At 42.6% G+C, this 21,093-nt stretch overlaps 1 protein-coding gene across 1 annotated transcript in view; it reads right to left on the bottom strand.

Annotated features, from left to right (window-relative positions):
- The window catches only part of il1rapl2 (interleukin 1 receptor accessory protein-like 2), a 248,458-nt gene extending 229,866 nt beyond the window's left edge, over window positions 1–18,592 (bottom strand). The window contains 3 exon segments of the mRNA XM_037781185.1: window positions 10,953–11,056; window positions 16,575–16,744; window positions 18,568–18,592. Of these exon segments, the coding sequence (XP_037637113.1) occupies window positions 10,953–11,056; window positions 16,575–16,744; window positions 18,568–18,592 (299 nt within the window).
- Between the last annotated feature and the right edge of the window lie 2,501 nt (window positions 18,593–21,093).

Raw genomic sequence — 21,093 nt, 5'->3', positions numbered from 1 at the left:
TGGCATCACTGTATGTCGTTTGAATCTGCACGGGGTTCACAGGGTGCTCAGCTAGCTCCTCCTGTGGCTCTTCCATGTAAGCGCATGGAAGGCCAGGGAGGTTTTACTGGTGTGGTCATTTTGAGGTTTTGCTGCTGCGCTCCTGTCTTTGGCTTTCCATGTGTGCACATGGAAGGGCAAGGAGGAGTGCTCTCCTTGCCTCATGCTACCACGTAGGCTCGTGGATCCACGCATGCGCGTGGATGGGCAGGGAGGTCCCAGAGCAGAGCCATACCGCCAAATATAATGTATATATTACTGCAATGTAATAAGTGTCTTTGACTAAAGTGGTCCTGACTGAAATATAGCCCCTTGCCCCCAGAGGCTTATCCGACGTCAGACCGATAGCCGATGGGTTCAGAGATGGCTCTGTGTCTGAACACATTGACAGAGATTTGAGAGAATGAGGTAGACCAAAAAAAATTTTTTTGGACTACCTCATTCTCTCAAATGCAACTGTGTCTTTGGGCTAGGGATGATCATTTTGAAAAGTTTTCTTAACCGATAACCGACCCTTGTTAACCGATTATTAACCGTTAACCGACAAGATTTGTGCCTCGCATGCAGCGGTGAACCAGCTGCAGTGTCTGAGGACAACAGACAACTGAGCCCCCAGTTCACCCGTATGGGAGCGTATGCTGCGTTCACTGTCTCCAGTTCACCGTCCGGGAGCGTTAACTTAGCAGGCAGACACTTTCCCAGTAAAAGTCTCCACCATTTAGTTTAGTTTAGCAGGTTGACAGCTGTGTGTCTATCCGGCGTAACAACACTCTGTCAGTCCGGATTAACGAAAGCGATTATCCTACAAACAGTGTGTGTGTTTGTGCTACGTTAGCAGCTGCTAGTGCTGCCGGTGGCTCTGTGCCCGCTGTAGTCACACACATACACTCTGTCAGCGGGGCGTAACTTTAGCGAGTTTCCAACCGACTGTGTTGTCGGTGGTGTTCTAGCTGTGAACGTAGGTGTAGCAGACAGTGTGTGTACAGTTTATTTGCGGGTGAATAAATGCTACGAGTCTACATCTCCTCTGCTCAAGCGAGCTATAGACGGAAGCACACTTCCTGTATCTGTAACGCCGGCTTCGCCTCTTAAGGTGGACCAGCTTTTCCCCTTCAGGTGACGAGTTTTTCTCAGCTTTTTAATTAATTATTAACATTTATTTTCTTTTTTCTTTCTTTTAACTGTTTTAACCGATAGCGTTAATCGGTTAAAATGCCTAATGTCGGTTAACAGTTAAACGGTTAATTATTAACATCCCTACTTTGGGCCCTAGCTGACATCACACTCTTGGAGATGTGATGCATATTACATTTGAGTTTGTTTGTTTGTAATATACAGAAGAAAAACTGGGTAGTTAGCATGACCAGCAGCAGCCACAGTGGCTAAACAGACAAAGCACAGAGCAACAAACAGCACCAAGGAAGTGACATCATGGTACAGAGTTGAGATCTGTGAAGAGCGGTGTAAAACACTACTGTAATAGCAGCTTTGCAATAGATGGAGGTAAACAGGACCTACAATGATGTAACTTGAGAACAACCATTTTTAAATCAAACTAAGGAAAGACGCAAAATGGCTGCTGCGGTGGAGGCCACGTGATCGATGAAGACGAAAGGAAAACTACAGAAGGTATGGAGGAAACACAAATCCATAGAAACTCATTCATTTCCCCCTTGACCCTCTGTGTTAGAGCTTGTTAATTCACTAAAGATGATCGGCTATAGACATCTCATCATCTATCACCACTGACAAAGAGAAGGCGTGGGCAGATGGATGGATGGATAGACTGGTGAGGGGAGGGAGGGCTACAGAAGATGCTAGATGGATGAGCAGTGTAACAGGTAAGTGAATGCACAGCAGGGTATAGAAAGCAATGAAGGCAGGATGTGCACACAGCAGAGGGGCACAGAACTCATTGCCACAATGTCATGACGGCTTATATACAGACATGTATCACTATTTAGAAAAAAGTAACTTGCTGGAAACCAGTGAAATTACTGTTTAGAGGTAAATTTGTAAGTGGAACTTAACTTCCAATTTCCAAAACGTTTTTTTCGATACATCTGTTGGATCTGCCTAGCTAGCACAACACATGAAATTCCAGTGAGAAATAGTAGCTAGAACAGTGGGCAACCTCTCGGTCTGAGAAGTGAAGTCAATGCTGAAGTGCCTTAAACTTGCATTCTATCTAACAGCCAGCAGGGGGCGACTCCTCTGGTTGCTAAAAGAAGTCTGATTGTATAGAAGTCTATGAGAAAATGAGTCTACTTCTCTCTTGATTTATTACCTCAGTAAACATTGTAAACATGAGTTTATGGTCTCAATCGCTAGTTTCAAGTCTTCTTCAATACAGCATTATGCCCGGAACACACAGGGGACGTCAGGAGCGCGTGGCGGCTGCTTTATATGTGTAGCGCTTATTTTAATCTTTAACGTCGAGTGGCGGTGAGTCTTGCCTCTCCGGTCCAGCTTTTGCTGCGGGGCCGCAGGCGTCTACCTGGCAACGCTGCGCCGCGCACACCGACTGTGACCTCTCCGTCCTCCTCACGGCGATTGCCTCATTAACATTTTGGTTCCTTTGTAACACTGGGTTTAAATCTGAAATCTGTCAACTCTCTCTCGTCTCGTCTGTGTGAAATATGACACCTGCTACTCTGAGCTGACTCCTTACAGAGCAGATGCATTCACTTTCAGTTTGTAGCGTCCGTCTTCCGACCATCTATTAATAACATGCCGCTTATACGCCCAAATGAACTACATGGGTTTTATTTCTGTAAAAAACAGCGAAAAGATGGTGGGGCAGTGGGTAGGTAATGTTATCGGTGTGTGCCCAACCACCGTGTAACACCGGTAACACCGACTACAAGACAAGCCCATACAGCATGACGTTCATTTAGTAAATTATGGTCCCATTTAGAATCACATAGACCATAAAGAAGGGGATGCTTTAGGGCGGGGCTACATTGTGATTGACAGGTCACTACCACGGCGTTGTCCGGTCTGGGAGTTGCCCGTGCTTTTGTCTTACAACTTTAACCCTTTCACAGTGTGTTTTTAGTTCATCAAAGTGAATTTAAACATTTTGGTTGCCTAAAATCTCATGTCAGCCTTTCTGTCATGCGGTGTTGGCAAATTAGCATCCCTAAATGATAGCATTAAAAACGTAAAGTTAGCATGTATGAAACTGCTGCAGTTTATCATTAAAATAAACCAGACACTAGATACATGCCAAAAATGTTCCATGTAACCACACATTAAACAACTGCAGTGTCTCTAACCAAAGCTTCACTCATAACAGACTGTGTCGATTATAAAGTATTATCAGCCGTGCCTATTTATGATTAATAAAAAAAAGATTACCAAAGTGCTGCATTCCCAATCCAAAAGCCATCAGTCTGCTCCTCTATCAGCTGTCACTGAGTTCCACACTGAAACTCTAAAAGCACATCCAACTGATCGCCGGAGCATTGATCACAGAGCTTGACACGCTGCTGCAATATTCATTAAACATCCATAAACACTCAGTAACAGTGCGAGCTGCCTTCACTTTAAACAACCGTCTCTTACTCACCACTTTCTATCGGCACCTTATTAAAATCCAGGACTGTGCTAATGGCTAATTATACACTCTGAGCTTCCACGGATTACTTTACAATTTGTGCAGTTTATGGCACAAAAACAACTTGTTGCCATCCACAGAAGCTATCAGTCATCCTGGTTTGTTTTTCTACCCCCTGCAAGCACCTCACAAAGACATCACTGGGAGACTCATATATAGTGAAATAGTGATACAATGAGGAAGATTTAAGACTCAACAGCCTCCTCCTGCACTGTTGTTCCACCGTCCAAATATATCTACTCTTTCCCTTGTTTCTCCTTTAATTCACTCTTGATGACTGTACCAAGGCTAATCATAATAATAATAACAATAATAATTATAATAATAATAATTATACATTTTATTTGGTGGCACCTTTCAAGACACCCAAGGACACCTTACAAAGATACAATTAAACTCAAAAAGACATGACAAAGAGACATTAATGCAGTCACATGTGATGGACTGATGAACACTACAGTGAATAGGCCAGTTTGAACAGGTGGGTTTTGAGTAGGGATGCACGGATACCGATACCAGTATCGGGTTTTTGCTTGCTCCCTCTGACTCACGCGTGCGTTAGACTCCTTGCTCCGTGTTTCAAGATAGGTCGGGTGGGTTGCAGACATCGCCCCAGACCCCTAGCGCCTTTTACGTGGGCCCCGCCCTGGGGTCACCACGTGGTTGGGGGGCACTAAGGACAGTCCCGCCCGGTGACGCTTTGTCCACGGCCCCAGGAAGCGCCTTTGCCCCGAGCCTTTCCGAGCCGATTGCGGCGCACCGCCTCGTATGCGGGACTCCCCAGCTTGCCGTGTGTCGCTCACACCCTCCAGCTGGCTGTTAACGAGGGTCTTTTGGCACAGAGAAGTACTCATATCGGTACTCGGTATCGGCGAGTACCCAAATGTAAGTACTTGTACTTGGTCTGAAAAAAGTGGTATCGGAGCGTTTTTTATTATCAATCCGGTATTAAACAGGGAGCCAGTGTAGTTGGATGAGAATGGGGGTGATGTGGTCGGAGGATCTGGTGCGGGTGATGATCTGGGCGGCAGAGTTCTGAATGATTTGAAGTCTGTTGAGCAGCTTGGTGGGAAGGCCAGAGAGGACAACGTTGCATATACAGTTGACCTATTGGAGATCAGAAAAATTGTTGAAACAATCAACAGACCGTAGTTGATCCGTGATACATACGGTTCACATCGGCAGCACCGGAGCAGCTAATGTATAGAGGTTCCATCACTAAAAGATGAGTATTGGGTGAAGGTAAATTATAACATTATAATGCTGCGTTCAAATGATCCGTCATTCTGGTTTGTTTTTCTAACCCCTGCAAGCATCTCACGTAGAAATCATCTCGAGACTCGTATATAGTGAAATAGTGATACAATGAGGCAGATTTAAAGCTGAAGTAGACAAGGATGGAGTAAATATGATTAAAAAAAGTTATTTTTATAAAACGGTCGCTATATCCTGACAGTAGGTGCTCCTAATATCATCTGCAAGATTTCACAGACTGGAGGAAAATAACCAGGCAGAGCTGATCTGGTGTCTTCTGTCCAGCTGCGGTCTATGAGAGCCACGAGCCAACTCCGACCAAACGGTCAAACTAGGCAGCGCTGATCAAATATGAATCAATATTCTTTTACTGTAAGAACTATTTCTTTCCTCAAATGTTTTCAGAATCATCTTGTAGTGCACGGTTCAGCTGTAAAATGAGAAAGTTTGTTATCCGGCAGTTTGAGGATCTCTTGAGGAAGGAAATACCAAGTTCTGCTCATATGGCTGGAGCACAGCCAATAGGAACGCTCTCTCTCTGAAATGACCTGTGATTGGTCAAAGTCTTCCATCACAGGCTAGATTTCTTAAAGTCTGAAAACAGAGCCATGAGGAGGAGCAGAAGTCTAGTTTTCTCTCAGAACACTTGAATTACAATATGCTGAAAGGTTATTATGGAATTTTTTGCCCAATGATGCCAAAAAATATTGTTGCCTACTGAAGCTTTAAGACTCAACAGCCTCCTCCTGTGCTGTTGTTGCACCGTCCAAAATATATCGCTTGTGTCTACTCTTTACCTTGTTTCTCCTATAATTCACCCTTGATGACTGGTACCAAGGCAAACCATATATAGTGATTTGCACAGTGTGTAAGCAGCACGGGTGTGAAGGTGAAACATCACGCAAATTTCCTGGAAAGTTCAGAATAATTGTTGAACCTTGGCAGCATATGGAGATAAATGAAGTATCTAACCGTGCATGGTAACATTTTTATACAAAATTACACCCGTTTGATCCATCTAAGGCAGGTTATGGCTGTGACGGAGATTAATCTGATGCTTTCAGTGTTTCTGCACAAACACAACTTCACTTCACGTCAGTCAGGTGGAAATGTGAAAAGGTGGCTTTTATCTCAGGGCGCCAGCAGTGGGCGTATATAAAGGGCAACATAAGAAGGTTTCTTTATCATAGCAACAGTAATATACATCAGAGCGAAGGCAATAAATACATTTAAGAGTGCATTCTCTCTTTCTCTGTGACACATTCTAGATACAACCTTCTAGTAATAATATGATCCAGTTGGTAGATCCCCACTAGGATAGGAGGTGCTGTGCCTCTATGCGTGTGTGTGTGTGTGTGTGTGTGTGTGTGTGTGTGTGTGTGTGTGTGTGTTAATAAGAGACCCTGAGACAATGACAGACACCAAGCCCTAATTAGGTTGTCATGCTGAGAGAGCGAGGGGAAGACAGAAAGAGAGAGGGGGGAGAGAGAGCTTATTAAGGAGGATAGGTGTCAAGCTCTGGCAGGAAAAGGAGGTGGGAGGAGAGCAGAGAGAGGAGGGGGAGGATGAGGGGATGGGGGGAGGGGTGGTGATGAGGGGAGGTAAAGAGAATCGGGCTCAGACAGGGAAAAACAAAAGGAGTGGGAGAGAGAGAGAGAGAAGGGGAGGAAGATGGAACAGGAGCAAGAAGCCAAAGAAGTAAAACAGGAGATGGAGGAGAAAGAGGTGTAGAAGATGGAGGTGGAGGCAGGTGGTGAGCTGAAGGGACAGTGAAGACTGAAGGTGGTGAAGGTATGCAGAGGAGGGAGGTAAACAGGATCAAGTAGGGAGGGGAGCTGTTTCCTCTAGTGCAACTAAAGTCACAGCTTCTAGAGCTCAAAGGCAGATGATGGGAAATCACTTCAAACATGTTTACCCTCTCAGATTAAAGACTAATTCTGCTTATCTACAATTTGGGTCTAACTTTCATAGTTTTGGTCGTCATTCCTGTCGGTTATGATGACATACTCAAAGTAATTGCTGTGGCTGGATTATCTAAACTGCTACATTTGGATGTAAAACCTTGATCTTGAAAACTGACCGAAGGGTTGCCACTAAATTAAGAATAGCTTGTCCACCTTAAAAGCCAGCCCACATTAAAGGTCCCATATTGTAAAAGGGAGATTTCCATGTCTTTTATATTATAAAGCAGGTTTAAGTGCTTTATAAATACTGTTAAACTATCAAAATGCTCAATAGACGTAGAAACACACACAGCCCGTATTCAGACATTGTGCGTTTGAAACAAGCCGTTAGGATTTCTGTTCATTTGTGATGTCACAAATCTACAATAATTAGACCATTACACGGTTTTAAACGTAAACATTCTAAATATGTCCCAGTTTATTTCCTTTTGCAGTGTATGTAAATGACATCAGCTGACAGGAAGTAAACATGGACCCAAACTGTTGCCCAGCAACGCAATTATGTTGCAATACCGTTGAAATGCACTAAAACGGAGCGTTTCAGACAGAGGGTAAATACAGGTATATTCAAGCAGACAGTATGAGGAAAATAAAGTGTTTTTTTAACATTACAGCATGTAAACATGTTCTAGTAGAAACACAAAATACAAGTAAGAACCTGAAAATCAGCACGATATGGGACCTTTAAGTGAGCCTGAGCCAAAGTTAACTTTCACTTGCACCAAAGAACGTGAAAGTCAATTGTTCGTTCCATTGCAACATCAACGTCCAGCAGAGTTACGGTTCCACCATTTTGGACTGAAAGTGACTACTAGACGCCAGTAAAGACATTCACCAAAGTACAATTTTGAGATCAATATCAAACTTTTTCATATCAGGGACCTCCAAAATCGATGTCCAATAGACCACAGACCATGGATGTAGAAGAGGTTGTGTCCTGTGCTTTCTGCCCTGCGTGTTAGTAAATAGCCTACAACTACATTCAATTCTGTTTATGTCACGCTACTAGCGTTAAGCCTTCAAAATAAACTTAAACTGTTCTTAAATTCTGACTGAAAATAAACACAAATTAGCCATTAGCCACCAGGGTTACTCAAAATAAGCAGGGATATGAACTCATCCCTATGGATATTGGCTGATTGTAGGAAAAATATTTACTTTTCACAGATTTACGAGAGGGCACGTTTTAGTTCAGTTCATCATGCACACACACACCATCCGCTAGCAGGTAAACAACACCGTAAGCCTTGTTCTGGGCTACAAAGCCAACTGGTACACCAGTTGATACCCCACCACCACCGTAGTATCAAACAAATTCACACACACACACACACACACACAGACATATCCCTAAAGGGCCACATAGGACTCAGGCCAAATTCCGCTGTAGTGCCAACGGCCATATTGTAAATATTCAATTTACTAAACTGGCAGGATTCCACATAACTAACAGGGAAAATATGCAGGTACACACACGCACGCACGCACGCACGCACGCACGCACGCACGCACACACACACACACACACACACACACACACACACACACACACACACACACCTGCAACACCTCCAACACCTCCATGTAGACACAGGAGAAATGTTTTGATATTTGGAACAGACCTCAGCAAATGTAATGAAGTCATGACCAAACAGTTTTTGAAGATAAACTCCTAATGTGCTACTGACTGACTCGGACTAGGAATCCAAATACATAGAAATATGCATGGTGGGTATCGATGAATGTTGATGATAATAGTAATATTTTTTAAATACCATTCATCTTTGGTTTGAAATATTGATTAATGAGGGCAGGGGGCTTTTTTTTCTTCTCAAAATGGATACTGAGCAGTAGGGATGCACCGATAGTGATGCCAGTATCAGGTATCGGGTCCGATACTGTGGTCATGTACTCGTACTCGCAAAACGGCTCCGATACAATGGCACCGATACCACTTTACGGTGGTGCGCCCGACTCTGCTGGGCCGGGATCCCACCTCATACGGCGCGCACCGGCCCTCACCTTCATTGCACCACAGGGTTTTGCTTGAACCCTCTGACTCGTGCGTGCATTAGACTCCTTGGTCCGTGTTTCAAGACGGGTTGGGTGGGTTGCCGACATCACCGCAGACCCCTGGCGCCTTTTACGTGGGCCAAGCCCCGATCTGGCAGCATGACGCGGTTGGGGGCGCACTGAGGACAGTCCGCCACGGTCGACAGTCGCACCGGGAGCAGGGGGCCGTCCCCAGAGGGGAGAGAGGGTGCAGCGAGCCCTTTGTCCACGGTGCGGCGAGGTCCGAGCAGGGAGCGTTGTAAAGCTGCGGCCGCGAGCCACCTTCGCCCGATCCTTTCCAAGCCGATCTAGAGCCGGTCGCGGCGCACTGCCTCGTATGCGGGACTCCCTAGCCTGCCGTGTGTCGCTCACACCCTCCAGCTGGCTATTAACGAGGGTCTTTTGGCACAGAGAAGTACTCGTATTGATACTCGGTATCAGCAAATACTCAAATGTAAGTACTTGTACTTGTACTCGGTCTGAAAAAAAGTGGTATCGGTGCATCCCTACTGAGCAGTTTCAAATAGCCCACAAACCCACATTCTGTCTATTCTAACACCAAAAACAGTGCTGCTATTTGCCAACGCAATGTAAATGGGCCGCCTGGGTGCAGACAGAACACTCAGAGTCAGAAATCTATTCCAAGGTTGTTCCCATGTGATGAAATCAACAACACCTAGACAACTCCAAGAGCACTGCTGCGTGTCAGTCGGGCCAAAAATATTTTGTTTGCATGCTGGTAAAATCCTCGCAGTGTTTATTTGGTCTCATGAAGCAAATGTGCTGTGGCTTGAAGTAAAACTTCAAAATAAAGTGTGTACTCAGTGTACTTTGACCTAGCTCCCATGTGGGGAGAGGAGCAGCATTTATGTGATGTTCACAAAGTGTTATCAACAATGCATCCAGTTGAACCACAAATGATCCTAAATTATGCTTCTTTGGAGAATCTAGGTTGTATCCCGAACCCATTTTTAATCATTTCACATCAAGGTTGACTCATGAAAGTGTCAAGTTATTGGTCAAAATTAGGGGGAAAAAATGTATTCATCCATGTATTGCGATTTTTATTTATTTTTTACGATTTTTTTTTACATTTTTTAATCTCGTAATCGATATATTTGCTTCATTTAAGTGTATGCGGAGGTAGAAGGAAGCTACCGCTTTTATTGTTGTAGTCTGAGTAACATGACGTCACATCCGTTCCGTATCCGTCAACCAAATCAAACCGCAGCTGACCAGGCCGAAATGAAAAAGTAGAAAACGCCTGAGGGTCCACTTGGATACAACCTTATATATATATATATATATATATATATACCAGATCCTACGCACTGGTCCTTAGACAACTTCTTTTGAAAACCGGTCGTAGTCACAAGTGTATACTTCCTCAAGTCCGTCTCTAGCTCTCCCGTCAGCTCCGTTCTCTTTATTCATCCATGGTCAGCTCCATCGGGGCCGTTTGAATGCATTTAACATAAATGTCAGTATATGGGTGCTCTACAGTTGTAGCGTCGGCCCATATGACCACGGAGATGAGAGCGACGGACGGCTTGACCGCACGTTACTGCGATACTATAACGTTTCCTGTCCGTGACAAAGTTAGCATGCAGAGTTAGCATGCAGATTTAGCCGTGATGTCTAGCTCTGCTTTTCCTGCAATGTGTGAAACCCAAAGTGTTTCCATCCTTTACTGGATGTGTAGTATTTACCACGCTGGATTTAACACGTGAGGGTGCAGGTCGTGTCGGTCTACAAAGATCCTCCACCATTTTACACTTTTTTGTTTCGGCTTGTGGCGGCCGGCTGGTTTGTTTTGGTTGACGGAGTTGGAACAGATATCACGTCACATTACTCAGACTACAACAATAAAAGCGGTAACTTCCTTTTCCCTCCGCATAGACTCAAATGAAGCAAATATATCAATTCTGGCATTAAAAAATCTATTTCATACATAGGGATTTTTTTTCCCCACCACTGATACACACCCCTAGTGAAAATATGTGTGACGTTGTGTGCTTGAGTACCTTAGTACACAGGTGTAGAACCCATTGTCTTCCATTTCAGCAGATCTGAACCAGATGGAGTCGTCTTCTTTACTCAGCCTGTGACCAGAGAAGATGATGGGCTCCTAAAGGACACAACACAAAACACAATGTTAGAGCTATAATAAAATAATAAATGAAACAATATTAATAATAATAATAAACGATATCAGAAATGTCTTGTTAACAGCGACACCTGTGGCCGTTAAGTCAACGAAAATCAGCGTCCTGTTGCTCGCGCTTGTGCTCGCTCTAAATAGACATGAACGAGCATCGCTCAACACAGTGAGGAGACACACGTCAGCTAAAAGCACAATATCACTCTATATTTCAGCTGCTTGGCAGTAATGTTAGCTGACCAGACGAAGGTCTCTCCATGAATCAATGCTGATCCTAGTGTTGGATTTTCCTGCCTTAGCCTCCCGACCACAGCCGGAGGGAACAGGGGAGACACCGGAGTTTTGGTCGGGGACGATAACGTTTCTCTCTGCGGAGCCCCGTCACTTCACAAGACACGGGAAACCTCTGTTGGTCTGGAGGAGCTGCAGCATTTATTTCTGCACAAACGTCCACTGAACATTCACTAGATATTCTCAGAGCTAAACTAACTCTTCTGCAGTGTGGAGTGTGCGCGCATGAACGTGAGAGTGGAGCGAGAGAGTGAGAAGGAGCGCAGTGTGTGAGTGAAGGCAGGCAGAGGAGTACAGTCTCCCCCACGTCCTCCGACCGCGGCCAACACTGTTTAACAGACGGGCTTCACTAGATACAACCAAGAGGTTTTGGTGCTTCAATGTAGTTTGTGTTGGAGTCTGAGTCTGAACAGCGTAGACACACGCAAGCGCGCATGGAACACCGACCCGCAATGATTTATAAATGTAAGATGTTACAAACAGTCCCTATAAGTAGAGAGACATGAAGTCCCATCTCTCTGGTATTTCGCAAATGTATAATGAATTAGAATTTTATAGAGCAGAAAGGCATAACATTAAATGTAAATGCACCCAAGATGCGTTACGTAAAAATGCTCCCCGTAGGATTAGGTGAGATGTATATTACATGTATCATCAGGTCTAAGTGTAATCCAGCTAAATCCTGTTTTCCATTCAGATATAATCCACACTGCTGGGAAAGGGGAACGGTGTTTTATTATAGCACATGAGACCACAGTATGATTTATCAGTCCCTCTAGTTTCTGTGTATTGGCTATTACTCAAACACAAGCAAGCCCAAACAAAGTAAAGAGAGATTCTTGGTGTGCATCCCAATTTCACACTCAATAAGCTTTTTTTTTAGTATTTAGGTTTTTAGTATGCATACTGACTGCTTTGAGGATACTTTATTTTGTCACTTTATTAGTATTTGTAATTGTAATTGTAATTAGTATGTAGCATGGATTTGGGTCACTGCACTGGTAAATGGCGGGCAGTGGACTGGATGTCCCCTGTTAGGGGTGTTTTTGCTAAATATCCAGCCAATCTTATGGTGCAGCATATTCAGCTCACTGGTTGTGATAGTTGACCCTGACAGATCCAATAAAACAAGCCGGGGAAAATCCTGACATTCTTCAAATGAAAAGGCAGACTGACATTTTATCTGATACGTGCTAAAATCATGATGTAATTCAAATGCAACCTCGTAGCCTGAATCTCCATTTTTCAATAGAGATAAAACATTTTCATTTTACTTTCTTCTTCTTGCCCCGTTTCCAAATAAAGTGAAGAGTAATATTTCTGCAATATAGCCTGTGACCACTAGTGGCAGCACCGACCACACTGCTGCTGAGCAACACTCCAGTCTGTGAGAGAACAGGAAGTCCCATGCCATTTTTGATTTCACATTTTGTATTGACTTTAATGGAAGAGACCATGTTGAAGAAACGTGATGAAACATGTTTTTTGTAATGTCCGCCTGACAGGAAGATCGCCTACCATCCAGTGAGTTCATATTTTGAATATTCTTCCAGTAAAAACATTTTCTGAATCCCTGGGTGACTGACATTTCCTGGTCCTCTTAGATGGCTATGCATGATAATGCTTAATTGGGGCTATTCAGTTTCTTTAAATATGGCACAGTTATGTTTTTTGTGTTGTTTTTTATAAACTAATACAGAGCCCGTTCAAGACATGCCTGTTCCTGTACCTTACCGTTCAAAGCAAGGTAGGCAACTCTCCCAGGGCCTCAAATAGCTATAGATGTATTATGAATTTAAATAGATATGAAAACTATTTACAATTAAACTAGTTACAATTCCAACTCATTGTACTGCGAAATAACTTCCAAAAGGCCCCTAAAGTGCTTCAAAATATGCACCTCAAATGTATAGGCATACTGTGTACTTCTACTTCAGAGAAAAACATTGTAGTGCTACATTTACCTGACGGAGAAATGTTACTGGTTACGTTGCAGATTCAGATTTGACTCACACAATATTACAATTAAAATATGATGCATTATTATTCATTAAACTATCCAGTATCATATTAGAATTGAAAGCTTCACCTTGAACAGACGTTGATTTACATTCTGCTGATCGTACCTCTCTTTCACTCTTCACTTGAAGTGAACATTTGAATGCAGGACTTTGACTGTGCAATATTAATAGTTTTACTATAAGTTAATAGTTTTACTTCAGAAAAAAAGTTTTGAACAGGCCTACTTATTCTACTTCTATGATATGCGGCGATTTTTGAATAGTAATCTACTAATTTCCAAGTGATTTTCAATTAGTATTTTTGCTTGGAGTGCACATCCCTAATATTAATCATTAGGACTATTTTGGCTTCCCACTATTAAATGAACATGTTGGATTGCGATAATGACGTTTAAAATGTTCCCCTCATACAAAACTCCTTACATATCAAACCAACCGCTTCCTAAACTAAAAGCCAGTCACCAGCAGGGGGCAATCCAGATGTTTTGGCTTCACTTTTGTGGATCATGTCGCTGTATGTGCACCCTAAAGTGGCAGCCTGTGAGGAACTTTCCTGAATGTTACGGCTGCAGTCCAGAGTGGAATAGTAATACACTCTATATTACTTGTTTTGTAGGGATGTAACAAATACGTTTTTACAACGATACGATGCGATTTCCATGGTTCCGATACGATTCAAGGACGATTCTAGAGCGATACGATGCGATACGATGATTTGAAATCTATACAGTAACTTTTTTTGCAGAAAAATTCAGTCAGTGTGACTGTGAAATAAATATGTGATACTGGACGGAGTAGGTCAGGATTCCTCAAAGTTTTTCTTGTAAGGGAATCAGGGATAAATTAATTATGGATGTAAAAAAGTAAACATCGATTAATGGCAAATACATACAGCTTTTATTAGAAAATAATAAAAAGTGCAACTGCAGGACCTGCCGATTCAGTTCTCAAGATACAAGGCAGTGCAATATTTAACACAAAATAAAATGAACCGTTGTTTAACCTGCTGCTTCTGTCCTCATTTTCAATATAAACGGTAGAGCAATAATACAGAGATCAACCGCTGATAGTGATCAAACAGCTGATGGTGATCAAACAGCTGATAGTGATCAACAGCTGATAGTGATCAACAGCTGATAGTGATCAAACAGCTGATAGTGATCAACAGCTGATAGTGATCAACAGCTGATAGTGATCAAACAGCTGATAGTGATATAACAGCTGATAGTGATCAAACAGCTGATAGTGATCAAACAGCTGATAGTGATCAACAGCTTGGGACAGAATCATTCCTCTACAAACGCTGTTTAAATAATCTTCTTATAGTAATCAAATAATCCACCTACAGTGTTCATTTGGGCTCTTTTCATACATGAAAACATCTGGAAAAACATGTTAAAACTATGTTAGACTAGCGTTAGTTAGTTTCTGTTTTATTTTTTACTTTACTCCCGTCTTGATAATTCGCCTCGCGGACCGTCTGCTCTCCGGCTGGATACGTGAGGCTGATGCTGCGTGTGTACGTAGATATCATGATGGGGAAAGGAAAGTCATTTTCTCTGAATGAAAAAACTACTGTGGTTGAAGCCGCCCTCGTCAAGTTGATTGATAGCGCCTTAAACTCTGCCGACCGGCTCCTCTGAGGAGGAGTCCAGTGCGCCGTTCGTTCGCATTTGCGCCATGGATGCGTGCTCGCGCTTCAGAGGGCGGAGCTGGAAAGCTGGCGCATGTCTGGAGAGTGAACCGGAGTAACTTTTAATATGTCTTTACTAGTTAAAGTGCTAAAAAACACTTTGATATGACGTTTGTCGTCCATAAATACAAGGTGCAAATCTTTAGTATCCATACAATTGATTTTTGCGTTTGAAATGGATTTTACATCGATATGTGTCTCCCGTGAAGGACAACTTGCCGAGTACCTATCGGTGTAGTTGGATCATAGGAATATAAATCGATACATGGATGTAGTAGATGAATCGAAACACTCCAACTTGTTTTGCCTGTCTGAATGCACAGAATTCAGGTGAAGAAGAAGCTTATTTTATGTCTCATTTTGATGCAAAGATTTGTACATTAGTAGTAGGGATGCACTGATACCACTTTTTTCAGACCGAGTATAAGTACAAGTGCTTACATTTGGGTACTCGCTGATTCCGAGTACCGATACGAGTACTTCTCTGTGCAAAAAGACCCTCGTTAACAGCCAGCTGGAGGGTGAGAGCAACACACGGCAGGCTGGGGAGTCCCGCATACGAGGTGGTGCGCCGCGACCGGCTCTATGGTCAGCTTGGAAAGGCTCGGGGCAAACGTGCTTCCCGGGGCCGTGCCAAAGTGTCACCGCGGCGGACTGTCCTCAGTGCGTCCCAGCCGCGACCCTGGAGTCTAACGCATCCGCAAGTCAGAGAGTGCAAGCAAAACCCTGTGGCGCAATGAAAGTGAGGGTCGGCGCGGCGGCTGAGGTGGAATCCCGGCCCAGCGGAGTCGGGTGCACCACCGGCCCGCCTCGCCCGCACTGTCGGGGAGGTGGAGCGTGGGCGCGTGCGATAGGACCCTGAAGATGGTGACGAGAGGTTAACGGCACACTGCTGTAAAGTGGTATCGGTGCCGTTGTATCGGAGCGGTTTTGCGAGTACGAGTACATGAGCACAGTATCGGACCCGATACTGGTATCTAATTAATCTAATTAGTAGGAATGTAGCACAACATGGAAGTGAAAGCAGTGCTCTGTTTATTTAAATGTGAGTGTGCAATAAAAATATTTTGTCCCTAATATCAATGAATTATAGTGATAAATAATCGCGATCTCATTATTGATCAAAATAATCCTGATCATCATTTTAGCCATAATTGTGCAGTCCTAATTGAATGTGTCGCGTCTTCGAATTGCACCAAATTGGACACTGCAAGTCCCCGTTTCCCCAGCTATACACCCGCCAAATGTAAAGAGATATGTGAACACCACACAGAGGGACAGACGGACAGAGATGCCTTACTTTATAATTAGATTATAATAGTTTGCAAATCCTAACATTTAAATATAAAAAAATATATATAAGAACAACATAGAGTAAGAAACGTTTGATTTTAATTTGATTGGTTCTTTTCACTTTATCATTGTCACTGTTGGACTTCCATACCCACCTACCTCCTCAGCTATTATGAAGTCATCTTACCTCAGCATCTCCTTTGTTCTTGTACCAGATGAGGCGCAGCTTGGCGTTGGTGGCCATGGTGTAGTTGGTTCGGATGTAGCTGTAGAACAAGGCACATTTCACCCTAACGGGTTCGTCGGCCAGAACGTGGTATTCCTTCAGATCCACTGACCAGTCGATGCATCCGTCCACTGTGAGGAGAGAAAGAGAGGCAGAAACATATTGAGTATGTGCTGATAGATATACAGTATGTAGGCCATTACACAGACTCCAGATACAACTGTGCTTTAAACTGCAGGTGGGAGAAACATCGATGGAAACAGAGAGCAAGGGTAGAAACTCAAATAGGTTAGGAAGCAAAACATCATCAAAAAACTATTCTTCATATAGAAAACATGCTTTACAGGGAGGAAGAGTGATGAAGAGAATATGAGACACATAGAAAGAGAGAGGGTGAGTGACAGGGAGATTGTTTTTCTTGTTTCTTTGGAAATATTGTTTTTTACCTTGAAGGCAATAAAACATTGAATATAAATTTGAGAGTGTGTACATGTGTGTGTTGGAGGGAGCAGTAGCGCAATAGATTAAAAGAGATACATCAAAAAAATGCTATACTTTATATATGTCAAAGGCATAAACCGAGGAAGTGGCATAAATAAAAAGGCAAGTGTATGAGTTGTTAATTTACATCTGAAAGAAAAAAAAATCAAAAGACGGACAAATTCATTAATGAATTAATTCAGTTTACAACAATTTATTTTTTTGCCTTTTTCCATTGCATGAATCTGAATATGGATGGGTACCAAAACTCGATATTAAACAGGCACCGGTGCTAAATTATTAAAGACCGGAGTATTGATAAGCTCCAACGTTATCGGTTCTTTTATCTGTACTGTTTAACGTTTCGGTGTAATTTATTATCACGCTGCAGCGTGCGTCTCCACGTGACGCTGGAGACAGTGAAGTAAACCAGGTGAAGTGATGATAACTACGACAACTACGTTCGTTACTGGAAGTAAGTGCAATAAAACCTTTGCAAGTAAAAAGCCAATACATTACAAAACACCTGTTCAACAAGCATAAACATGATGGAAACATGGAGAAAAGCCATATTTCAGTCTGCTCTGTCCAGCAGTCTCTCATCCACCGCCGCTATGTTTACGCAAGCACGGCGCGTTAACTCAGCTAATAGCTAATTGTTACAATTATCTGTATGTTTTCTGTTAACTTAGTTTGCCACGTATTTTAACATTTTTGTAAACTTATCTGCTGGCTGAGACGAAGCAGCCCTTCCTCCCTCTACCAGCGGTACCTGCATCAGCAGAGCGATGAGGAAGGACCGATACTGACTGATGTCTGTGTTTTATCTTTTTATCTTAACTTCATTCAGGAATATTTTTCATTTAATTGTCAATCTAGATTAGTTTCCAGTGATATATTAATACATTTATACAGTGATTTGTAAACATTACTGTTGCTGCTCTAGAAACATTATGTTTAAACTAGGGCTGTCAATTGATTCAAATATTTAATCGCAATCATTGTCCGTAGTTAATCACGATTAATCGCAAATGAATCACACATTTTTTGTATCTGTTCAAAATGTACCTCAAAGGGAGATTTGTAAAGTATCCAATACTCTTATCAACATGGGAGTGGACAAATATGCTGCTTTATGCAAATGTATGTATATATTTATTATAAGAAATCAATTAACAACACAAAACAATGACAGATATTTTCCAGAAACCCTCACAGGTACTGCATTTAACATAAAACAATATGCTCCAATCATAACAGGTCAAACTGCAGCCCAACAGGCAACAACAGCTGTCAGTGTGTCAGTGTGCTGACTTGACTATGACTTGCCCCAAACTGCATGTGATTATCATAAAGTGGGCATGTCTGTAAAGGGGAGACTCGTGGGTACCCATAGAACCCATTTACATTCACTGATCTGGAGGTCAGAGGTCAAGGCACCCCTTTGAAAATGGACATGACAGTTTTTCCTCACCAAAATTGAGTTTCCTTTGAGACATGCTAGTATGACATGGTTGGTACCGATGGATTCTTTAGGTTTTTCAAGTTTCATATGATGCCATTATCTTCACTCTAGCTTTAAAACTGAGCCTGCGAGTTGCTTTATTTCGTTAAAGAAATTAGTGGGGTTAAAACTAAGTAGTGTTAAGGTGTTATTATTGCGTTAACTTTGACAGCCCTAGTTTAAAACATAAATAAATTCTAATCCTGTTCTGAATTTATTCTTTTTCAATAATACTGTATATTAAGAAGTAATTATTTAGTAACAAAAAAGAACCAATAAGAGTATGGATAAAGAGCCGAACAGGGAAGGAGTATCGACAAGAGTAGTAGTATCAATTAAATACCCATCCCTAGAGAGGAGCAACAACTGAAGGAACCATGGGAGAGACGTGACAACAGAGATTCAGAGAAATAAAGGAAGAAGAGGAGGTCGAGATCGAATGAAGACAGAGAAAAGAAGAGAGGAAGTGCTGTGAAGTCGGGGGGCGGGGAGAGACCCGGTCAACCGGAACGAACAGAAAACAAGTTGTAGATGGACGACAAGTAGGAGCTGGTGAGACGTAGAGGTCAGGACAGAAAATGACAAGGAGCTTTCCCAAATGGACTTCCCTCCTCCCCCTGCCCATCCTCCCCCTCTCGGCTCCTTCTCTTTTTATCTCTCCTCTCTGTCCTTTGGTCCTCTGACTTCTTTTCCCCTCTCATGAGGCCCAGATAGATGTGCTATGTTTTAACTGAAGCCTTCAGGCACTCTCCACAAGGCGTTCCCTCTGAATTACAGCCTCTAGCCTGCAGCAATAAAGTCTCTGGATCTGTCATCTGCCCAAAAAGACCTCCTCAGACTCCCATCCTGACTGTGCTCCTCTGGGTTGTTTACTATGCAATACTGGCAATAACCTGTGTTTGTATTAGGGCTGCAAATACATGATTTGGATATGAACAGATAATGCGGTCTGAATAAAATCATCCAAATGTTTCCCCCTGGCTCCAGATCTGACTCTCAGTCAAACCAAAACCCAGAACCATCACACACACTGCTGACTCACACGGGGGTCAGGATCTCAGAAGATAAATCTGTTTCGGAATCATACAGTATAAAAAAATGCTCCATATAACTTATAATAATCATCAGATTCACACTTTTTCTTAAGTCACAAAAGTAATCCAGTTGATTGTCTGTACGATGTGAACAGGAACTAGTGATGGGAATTCCGTCTCTTTTTAGTGAGCCAGATCATTTGGCTTGGCTGACCAAGAAGAGCCGGCTCTTTCGGCTCCCAAACGGCTCTTCGTTTTACCACTTCTGCCTTTTATAATTCAGCCAAATTTAGCGCTGTTTTGACCTATGATTAGTATGTGTGCACATATATCACGTAAATGATTCAATATAATTATACTAAACTTTTTAATTTACAGAATACCATAATTTTACATGCTGCTTCGTTTCCGACCGTCACTCATCTTGTCTGCTATTCGCGCACTGCACTCCTCTCTCTCTTTCTCTCCTCCTCTTCCTCCTGCTCTGTACCTGTAGATCGTCAGTGCGCCGCGCACCCCCGCCCCCCCCGCCCTCCCTGCTTGATGGTATGATCCTTGTCTGTCATCACCTGATCGGTCGCACGGACGTCATTAACACAACATTCAGTCACAGTCGGTGCATGGAGTGCCCGTGGCACAGAGAAGATCGTTCTATCATTCTGCATTGAATTATTAAAAAAAAAAAAAAATAGGCTCTCGGACGGGAGCCGTCTCTCATCGTTCACTTAAAAGAGCCGGCTCATTCGCGACCTACACATCACTAAGAGGAACTGCTAGCAGCCAAAGCTGCAGGGCTCTTCATGATGCAGATGTGCTAAAATAAACCGGCTACAGGCTAAAAGCACGGGGACAGTTTAAGTTCAATATTCAGACATTGACATTTGGGGTGAAGGTTGACAGATGTTGCACAGGTGTTGTTTTATATGGAGGTCTCTACGTTATGTGACAGTAGCTGACAGTACATGAAAAATGAGAAGCTGAAGTTAGGAACCGTCTCAAAAGCGCAAGCAGCACAGCCACGGTCACACACACACTTTATTTTCATCTGGACAAGTCTCCCTTTAACATTTTGAACAGATAAAAGATGTGTGATTAATTTGAGAATAATCACTGTTAACTATGGACACTCATGTGATTAATACCACAACAATCTTAATCATAAATCATACGTTCCCCGTGCACAAATACAGAATACATGAAAGCAACATTGTGTGAGTCTGTTCTTTCTTACATGATAATTCCTGTATTTTTAAAAATCAAGCTCTATTTTTCACTTCTCTTTCATGATATCGAGCTAGACAGCTTTTTCAAGTACCTCGTGACGATATTCACGATTATCTCAATAATGGAAATTCACCACGATCAATTTATTAATTTATTATTTTATCTTCTATTTATAAAATCATATATCTTCCTATCCCTTCTTCCTGTATACATCTGAATACAGATATATTTTATATTT

The sequence above is a fragment of the Sebastes umbrosus genome, chromosome 9, assembly GCF_015220745.1.
Source record: "Sebastes umbrosus isolate fSebUmb1 chromosome 9, fSebUmb1.pri, whole genome shotgun sequence".
NCBI classification, from domain to species: Eukaryota; Metazoa; Chordata; class Actinopteri; order Perciformes; family Sebastidae; genus Sebastes; species Sebastes umbrosus.
This window is presented reverse-complemented; position numbering and strand designations above follow the sequence as displayed.